General features: G+C 40.3%; 1 protein-coding gene across 1 annotated transcript; it reads right to left on the bottom strand.

Annotated features, from left to right (window-relative positions):
* Positions 1-5569: 5569 nt before the first annotated feature.
* On the bottom strand, positions 5570-8861 carry LOC103804292 (fatty acid-binding protein, adipocyte-like). The gene is made up of 4 exons (XM_009076898.1): positions 8734-8861; positions 7403-7575; positions 7106-7207; positions 5570-5802 (listed from the first exon to the last, which is right to left on the bottom strand). The coding sequence occupies exons 1-4, from the start codon at positions 8804-8806 to the stop codon at positions 5752-5754; spliced, it is 399 nt and encodes a 132-aa protein (XP_009075146.1). The 5' UTR covers positions 8807-8861; the 3' UTR covers positions 5570-5751.
* Between the last annotated feature and the right edge of the window lie 1047 nt (positions 8862-9908).

Here is a 9908-nt window from a genome sequence, read left to right on the forward strand (position 1 = left end):
ATTGTGTACCCAACTCAGATCTCGATGGCTCCTTTTAAAGAGGTCCAGTCCCTATGGCTGTCAGGATGGGCCAATAGGAGAGGCAGTGCCAGGGCAAGACAATGTGCACCTTGTCCAAGGCAGCTGTGCCAGTACCAAGGCTGCGAGTGACGCCTGCCTTGGCTTCCTCCACTGAATACATCAGGACACTGAGGGGCACGTCGGGATGGGAATGAGACATTACCACTGCAGCTGCAGAACAGTCAGAGGACACTGCAGTGGGGGGTCTCAGAAACATGGACCTAAGTATAAGAGCACTGTATCTTATGAAATCAGCTCTGACTGTCCTCCCACTGTTGTTCTCCTGCTATCACCATATAGAATAGAAATCCATAATGATCATCTCATCCAACTGCCTGACTAATCCAAGGCTGACCAAAGCATATTGTTAAGGGCATTGTCCAAATGCCTCTTACACACTGACAGGCCTGGGTCTTTGACACCTCTCTAGGAAGCCTGTTGCAGTGTTTGACCACACTCTCACTAAAGAAATGCTTCCTAATGACAAATTTGAATCTCCCTTGACACAACTTTGAACCATTCCCATGTGTCCTATCACTGGATACCAGGGAGATGAGATCAGCAACTCCCTCTCCACCTTCTCAGGGAGCTGTAGAAAGCTTTACCACTATTGTCACTGTGTGCTAGTCAGGTAAATAAAAGCCATGTGGATTTTGGGAAGGCACCGTCAAGAAGCCAATGTACAAAGTGGTTTTTTTCTTTTTTTTTTTAGTTTCATGATCCATCCTGAAAGGCTCTGTGTCTTTTATCAGCTAAAGGCAGAACTGAATTATACTGTTCTGTTTTCTTCCTTTGCATCAGAGAAATTATCCCAAGCTGTGCGTTCTTCCCTGCAAATATCCCAAGCAGCATCACAAAGAGAAGAATCAGTCAATCTTTGCTGGCTCTCTTCTTCTGCAACTGGGCATATTCAAAAGATCAGTGCATCAGTGGAGACCAGCTCTTGTGCTTGACAGGTGGATGCCATGGAAAGAGGCTGAGTCCTCAAAGTTATTCTTAGTTCAAAGTCACTTGATAAGAGGTGAATAGCTTTGCTGACTGAGGAGAAGGGCATATATTACTCTTTTTGTCTTGCTGCATGTGGTAGTTGGGCTCTCATAGAGGTAAGGCAAGATTTAATCCAGCACAGTCATATGAGGCATTGCTTTCAAGTGGGTCCTGTTATTGTCAGCTTTCTTCAAGTTCTCTTGCTCCCATGAAGCCACTCCATAACCTCCTTGGGTCCCTGTTTCCCCTGCCCTAGGGAGCCCTGAACTGGACTCAGCATTCTAGGTGTAGCCTCATCAGTGCTGAGTGGAGGGGAAGGATTTTCTCCCTTAACCTGCACCAGTCCTAATGTAGCCCAGGACATTATTCACCTTCTTTTGCTGCCAGGGGGTGTTCCTGGCTCACATTCAGCATGGTGTCCACCAAGAACATTTTATGCCAAGCCAAAAGTGAAAGATTGAAAAGTTTGAGTTTTCAACATTCAAAACTTTTTTTTAAAATAATCTGCAGTTAGAACTATTGTCTTGTGGTTTGTAAAAAACAGGCACAAAAACCAAATCCATAAACTGTATGTATATTTCACAGGCAGCAATTTAAAGCATTGTCACTGAAGACACCTTGAACTATCTGAAACTATTAGTGCAGGACCACATCAGACATAATTCTGCCTTTCCTCTTCCTAAACTATCTTCCTGGAGAAAATTATTACTTGGTACATGAAAAACTAGAGGCTTCTTTCTGACTTGGGTGAACATTAGTCACCTGTTTGTCTTTTTTGTGTGCATACACTTTCTGGGTTATGACTACTTATAAAGACTTTTCAGATCTACATTGTAAAGAGAGAGAGACACAGGCTGTGGGACCAAATTTATTGTGTTTAGGATTAAAAGAGTGAAATGGAGCTGATGCTGGGCCAAGGAGGGTGAGATCTGGGTCTTGTCTTGAAAGCTATCATAAGCAAGAAGGGGACACACTGAAACAGGTAAATAATACAGTCTAAGCAGTGAAACTATTGTAGTCTTTGGATTATATTGTGGTTGTGGGGAAATAAGGTCTTAAACCACAAATGTTAATTGTATATGCAAAATGTTTTAATCCCATCAGTTATAATATCAACAGGGTAAGCTGAGCAGACTTTGCTGCACAGGTCTAATTACAGTGTAGTATTATTCTCTACTACCAGAAAATGAAAACAAAGCAAAGAAGAACTCTTTCTCCCCCATCGTAGGAAGCAGATGCTGTATCTACAACATGTAAATCAATGTCAGTCCTTGAAGATGTTGTCCATCTAAAGCTCTTCTAAAGCAGAGGTGCATTATATTAAGTTATGTGTAAAGAATAGGTAGCTCTTATATCCAGTCTCTGGAAATGAGAAGGCTCCTCCTAAATGAAACTATCCATTATTTCTCAGGAAATAACATGAAAATACTCTACCGTTGCTCCTCAGGCATCATTTGTTCTTTCATTTAATTGTCTTATGCATATAAAGGCATTTTAACAAGACAAGGCAGGTGCCTTTGGGGAAAAAAAAAGATGATTGGGATGTTGTAAAATCAGGCTCAAAGAAATCAAGAAGAGCGAATTAGTTAGAATAGAACAGCTATACTGCAGTACCAGTAACCTTAAGAACAAAAGTGACAGAGAATTATTTATACAGACAAACCCCCAGTCTTAAGCAGGCTCAAACAATGTTGACATTGCTACCATCTATCTCTTTGTCACTGGGAAAAAATCAGCACTTTCATTTAAAGGACTTGCAGTTTAGAAGAAGAACAAGGAATTACATCAGAGTAGAAATAATAACTGCAGAGTCATATTGTTTCTTCTAGTTTGAAGGAAAAAGTGAAAAGGATTGTGAGCACGTGATAAGGGGGAGCTTTGATTCCTTTTTTTGCTCATGGTTGGAGTAAAACAGGATTTGAAGCAACTAAACTTGGAGATTGTGAAGCAGCACTAGACATAAAGGTAAAAAGTGATAAAAATAGTGAACTAAAAATTCAGAGACTATTTAGAAACAAAGAGACTAATTAAAGAAATACAGAAAGTAAATTTATCTCAATTTCTTTAAAGGAAACATGATCTGGGCAAATTCAGAGTAAAAAAAAAAAAAAAAATTAAATTCCTAGGAGAGTAATGAAGAAAACAGAAATAAAAGGGGAAAAGAGAGGCCAAATGCCTGTCTTGTTGGGAGGACACTAAGGATGTTTTAATGCTGACTCTATGGAGCCAAGGGATCAAATCTGAACATAAGGCCAGCAGCCTCTTCCCAAAGGCTACATTGGAGGATGCAAATAGCTTTTTTTCTCCTTAGCTGGAGCATTTCATGAGTCCAGACCAGGACTGCTGTGGAGAGGGGAATGGGTCCAGACTGCAGGGTTGGGCTCACACTGGGCTTGACTGGCCAGGATACAAAAGTACTGGGAGTTGAGTTCCTTCAGTGGAAACAAAGTGTTAAAAGAAAACCACAAAAATAACAGAACGGTCAATACTCAGAATAAGCCTTGCTTCATCTTTCTCCTGATCTGCTAAAAATCTGTGGGTGATTCCTCTTTCAATCATCTGAGAGTAAAGGAGTCATGAGTGAATATGCTAAGGGCAAAGATCTCCTCTCATCATTCGAGTGTTCCTGCTGCAATACGTGTGTTGCCCATGGGTTTGCAGGAATCTGATGAGACCCTTTTCCAGAAAGGAATGCTGTGGGATGGTTTCTGATTTTTGAAGAACAGCTCAGCACGACAGAAGTGCGAGGGAGACCTGTGCTGCTCTGCAAGGAGTCATGAGTGAATATGCTAAGGGCAAAGATCTCCTCTCATCATTCGAGTGTTCCTGCTGCAATACGTGTGTTGCCCATGGGTTTGCAGGAATCTGATGAGACCCTTTTCCAGAAAGGAATGCTGTGGGATGGTTTCTGATTTTTGAAGAACAGCTCAGCACGACAGAAGTGCGAGGGAGACCTGTGCTGCTCTGCAGGCAAGGACAAGATAATGATCTGCCTTTATCACTGCTCTGCCCAGTGATAATAACAGTATGATTCTATGATTCTATGATCTGCCTTTATCCCTTAGAAAGGTGTGCTGTCACCTCCATCCAGGTCTGAGAGCATACACCTTCGCTTTCTAGAGAGGAATCACCTTCATTTATACAAAAATAAATCACTAGATTGCCTTTTTTAGACAATAAATTCTGGCCTGCTTCAGAGAATCAATTCCAGTTCTGTTAAGATTCTAAGAAAAGTGTAACTAATACTTCGTTACGGTGCTGTCCCTGTTAACGTTTGTTGACAGAACATCACTTTATTAAAATTTCCAAATGAAGTTTTATGTGGCTTGGTTCATTCACAAAGCCTGAAATCATTCACTAGATAATAAAATAAATGGGATGTTTTCAGAAGAGATTACCTGCCTCTGAATTATTAGGCCATGCAGTTACAATTGTAACAGTTGTCTGTATTAAGAATCTAAGCTTTTTGGAAAACAAAGGCTGCTTTATGAATATTGGAATATTGGAAATTTTGACCTCTGATATACAGTATTTCCACGTCGGTGGACCATGGGATATATTTAACTAAGGGCTGATATTTAATGTCTATATGTAACCTATGTTCCTGTTTCTTATGATCATCTCTCCCACATAGATTTTCTACCATGAAACAGGAGTTGTATCCTGACTCTTGTAAATAATGTTGGTTGTGTTCAATGCTAAGTAGATTTAGTGTTGTGTATATGGGGTACTCTGAAGCATTCTTCCATCACATAGCCAACTGCTCTTCTTTAAGTTGATGACATTTCACAATGAAGACAGGGTTAAAACAGAGGAGCTGTTTGTTTATGGCTTTTTTAACATATTCTGCAGAATTTACTGATAGCCTTTTGGAGCTGCTTTAAAATGACTTCTCAGCTCATTCAGAGTGTAGAAGTCCCTACTGTTTCCCTCTCTAGTTGTATAAATAGTGCAAAAACTTGGGAACAGTCTGTTATGCAGAGGAAAGTTCAAGTGTATGTGAGGTCTCTGCTGCTGGCAGTAGGGACTTAGCACTGTTGCCTCTGACAGCTGACCTCAGGAATGTCGGGACTATGTGGAATTTTGTTCACAGATCTTAATGACAAATCTTGAGATATGGCCATTTCCTCATTTAGTGGTGAATGCACACATTTTTAGACTCATTGTCCAGGTTTTTCCTAGAATTCTCTTTTTTTTATTTGTCCTCCCTGTCCCAGGAACAAGAACCTTTACTTGAAACGGAGAAGAGCAGCCCCATTATTCCCCTTGCTGTGCACAGACTCCTTGCAGTGGGTGGCCCACACACAGCACTCACCAGACGATGTTTCTGCGTCCAGGTCTACATCTACCACTGTCACACAAGTGCACCCACTGGACAGACTCTGATCCTCTTTCCACAGTGAGATGGGTCACATTTACTGAGTGTGGTTCTAGCTCTCACGTGATGCTTTCCCACACAGCACTCTTTCAACATTGCATCCCCCCCAAACCTCTTTCTGACAAAGTCCAGCACAAGCACAGATTGTAGAAAGCAGAACATTTTATTGAATAGGCACAACAAATTAAACTAGCTGCGTATAACTTCTTTGGGATATGTCTGAAAAAAGTACAGTTCTCTTTAAAACAGATTTGTGGAGTTTTTCTCCTTTGGTTAGGTTGTTTTTCTTCAGCTTTAAGCATTAGTCCTGTGTCAAGGTAGCTTCTTCATGCTTTTTCATAAACTCTTTTGCAGCAAACATTATTCATGGTACATTCCTGGAAAGAAAAGAGAATTCAATCAGTTTTTAACTCTCACTAAATGTATTTTAGTCGGAAGGTAGAGAATTACTTATCCAGTGGTGTAAGAAAAATTTGCATTTCCCCTCCTCTAAAACCAATTGCCAAAACAGTGAAACTCAATTTTCAGAGCTTCTGAAACAGAAGCCTGAAATACAAGCACAGGACTGAAAGAACGTTAAAGGACTGCTCCAGTGACCCTCAGAAAATTTCTAATCTCCTATTGATTATCTCTGAAGAAGGCTCCTAGGATTTGTATGGAGGGTGATGGGACCCTGGAGCTGGGCATTAGCCTTTTTCCCTTTCACCTTTTGCAGCTGTGGCTTGTCTTCCTCACATGCATGTGCACTACACATACACACACAGAGCTTTTAGACTTGCAGATGCTGGTGTCAGCCTCTGCATGTTGGGCTCTGTCCTCAGCTATTTTTCTGTTAGATCAAGCTCTGTTTTGTTCAATCTTTCTTAATGAAGTTGTTATTAAAAAATTATTTCTATTTCTTCTCCTCTGATCTCTATCCAAACAAATTTAAATATAACATTTATGGACATATTATTTTTTCCATAAGGGAGGGCAGAACTTTTCAGGAGTTTCATATATGTGTATCCTTTTGTAGCATGTAGGAGTCTCAGCTGCCTTTTATGAACACAGTCTTAGTCCTCTCCCAGATTCTTCAAAGCATATTTCCTAAAACTGGAGAGCAGTGCTAGGAAGACCCAAATTTTAGGTGGGCCTCACTGCCACCAAGTGAAGGACAATACTCTCTGATCAGATAAAACCAACCAACAGAGCTTGGACACAGGGTTCCTTTTTTGCTATAAAATTGTAATAGTGACACAGTTGTTGGTGATGCACAGCATGGTTCCCAGAGATGGCTGTTGAGCCTCTGCGGAAGACCAGGAATATTCTGCATCAGCTTAGTGTGGATGCACTTAACACGGACTTTGTTAATGCTTTCTCATATAGAGGAACATATAAAAATAATAATATATAGGTTAATTATATATAAAAATTTCCCTCATAAAGATGTTGCATTATTTTCTCCTGACAGTTTCTATCCATATCTTGCTATTAATATAGAACAGGTATCTCTATGCCGCTCCATAATTTTAACAGCATTTCAGTTTTAGCCTACACTCCAGACTCATTCAGAGAGATTTCTTACCAAGTGCACGGAGCCCTTTCAGATACCTTCCCTCCCTGTGTTTGAATTCAAAGACACCAGCCAAACATGAATTCTGCACACTGAATGCAGTGATTAAGTAACATAAGTGAACTTACCACCACCAGGTTCCCATCCACCACTTTTCTCTTTATGATAGTCTCTTTTCCATCCCACTTCTGCACCTGAGTCAGTATGCCATTGTCTAGGGTTATGACATTCTGCCAAAGGGAAAAAAAAGCAAAGCGTGGCTGTTTCTGACCTGAAATGTCCAAACAGCACTGAGCACAAATCATCCGCAGCAGCCTTACCTAGGAAGGCAGCATTTCTACACTGGATGTCAAAATCACAACTCTGTCCTGCTCCCACATTCCTTATGAGAGGGAGTATCAGGAAAGTGCCATTTTTGGACTCACCTTTGTTTTTCTGTCATCTGCTGTGGTCTCATCAAACTCTTCACCCAGCTTGAAAGATACCTCTGTGTTTTTGAAAGTACTTTCTGTTTTGATGGTTATCACATCACCACTGATGCTGATAGTTACATTTGGTTTGGCCACACCAGCCATCTTCCTGGTAGCAAACCCAACACCTGTAAATAAGACAGGGCATTATGCAATTTTTGTCTTTACTCAATGGTTTTCTTTTACGTGTTGGGAAAAAAAAAACCACTTCAGTGCTGTTTTTCCTAGTATTTTCTGAATTTTATTAATTCTGTGGTGCAGAGGTTCCTTTGTAATATCTCACTATCTTGATACTGTTATAGACAAAGCTGGGTGGGTTGATGTAAGGAAATTCTCTACTCTGCCATTGTCAGAATAGTAAAAGCAGAATTTTGAAAACTGAGACAAGATTTTCATGCCAGATATTTGCACATAGAGTTGTTCAGAATAACTGAGGTAGTTTGTACACTAACTTGTATGCTAATTGTATCTAAACATAAATAAGCAGAAATATAACAGTTTCTAAGCCACAAAAGCAAGCAAACAAACAAGGGGCAAAAAAAGCACACTTTTTATATTTATCAGTGGCTAGTCTGAATAAAAGGAAATGATTAAGAAATATCTGGCAATGGTTATGTCCTGAGTAAAATCTGGAGTAAAGATTAACTGTGCAAGAGTCTCACACTCTGAGAGCTGTCTGAATGCTGCATAAGTCTCAGTATTTTACCCCTAATTTCCAAATCACTCCCGCGTTTTTAGCATATACTAATCAAATCAGTGCAACTAACCCCATGCTCTTCCACACTAACAGAATGTCAAACCCTTTTAAAGACTATTTTAATTGTAAGCAAGAGGTCTACACTTTTAGAGAAGTGTCTTAGCCATCAAGTCTTTGCAAATATCTGCATGAATCCATGCAATTTTCTTTGTTAATATTCAGTGGAGGCAGCTACAGAGTTTCATTCACTATAATAGTCATGACAATTAATTGGTCTTCTAGTCCAGTAGCAATATAAAGTTGTTGTTGCTTTTAAACACAGAGACTTGCTGCATTCCAGCATCACACCAATTTTCAGACTTGGCTTACCTGAAACTAGTTCTCACAATCAAGGTTTTTCTATGTTATAGGAATTTAACACTGCTAATTCAAACAGCCAAGCTCTCCAGTTTAAGCCCATCTGATTGAAAGAGTTGAACTAAAACCCCCTTGATAAGCAGCATAGCCAGAAAAGCATGTAAAGAAAAAAGTTCAAACCCAGCACTTCTTCCCTGTCCCAGACACACCAATTCAAAATAACAATTCTCACCCAGTTCTTTCATATAGTCCTCAAAGTTTTCACTGGTAAGGAGCTTCCAGGTCCCCACAAACTGGTCGCACATTTTGTCAGGCTAGAAAGATGTCTTCCACAGGTTGAAACAGAAATACACGATGGGAGGATGTTATGAGCTCCAGGAGATCAGGACTTATCTTTAAAAAGGAGCCGTGGCCACATGATGCTCTGGGATGACCAATGAAGAGGGAGTCCTAGTGCCCAGTGTTTTTCTTCTTCCCCTACCCCTCCTTTGCCAGTAGGTCATAGTGTTATTATTCATATGCCCTTACTAGCACAAAGATCACTGCCTTGTTTTAGTTTAATTATTTTTGTTATTCAAGAACACTCCACCTTAAAGGCAAGTAACTAAATTATATTGGCTTTCAGGAGAAAAAGGTAGGCTGAACCCACAGAGGGTTATGTTCTCTCCCATACTCTTTTCTTTAATTTCAGTCCACTGTGTCAAATGGACACAGCTAAATTCTTAGACTGTAAGATCTGAAAGGCTTGTTTGGCTAATTTAGCTTGCTTTCTGCACCCCTGAGATATTCTCCAGAGCAGCACAGAATTGGAGGAAGAAGTTGATTTGGAACAGAAAGAGAGAATGCTGGTGGCTGTAGAAGGATAAGGCAATAAAATTGGTTCCTTGTTTGGGATCTCTTTGCCATTGCACCACCTTAATCAATTGAACAATAAGTCTGTAATCTGCTTTCATGTGATGGAGAGGGGATATGGGGCTCTTTGAGAAGAAAAGTAACAGAAGAGAGGATTTCTCTCCCTTTAGCCCCCATGCTTTCTAAAGAGATATGTCCCAACGACTAGCATTACGACTAGTTCTGGCATGGAAAGTTGAGCTCTGATATTGACCCATTAGAAGTTCCTGGAAACTTCATTTGTTTTGTGTTCATGCCATTCAGGTAACAATCTGAAGTAAGGTGTGTACAGGCCTGGCATAGTGACATCCATCTTGACTGATCCCCTAAGTCCTGTCATAGCTCAGATCAGAAAAAAAACTGTATCAGAAAGCAGTCAAGCAATTTCTTAAACTTTCCTTTGGCTGTAATGTGCTGTTTCAATGGCAAAAAACACTAATAAGTGTGTAGTCTAGCCCCTGCAATTCTCTTCATGTAGATTTCCTGGAGCTGATCTGCTGGTTCTTAGGCATCAAA

Source organism: Acanthisitta chloris, unplaced genomic scaffold, assembly GCF_000695815.1.
Source record: "Acanthisitta chloris isolate BGI_N310 unplaced genomic scaffold, ASM69581v1 scaffold2486, whole genome shotgun sequence".
Taxonomy (NCBI): domain Eukaryota; kingdom Metazoa; phylum Chordata; class Aves; order Passeriformes; family Acanthisittidae; genus Acanthisitta; species Acanthisitta chloris.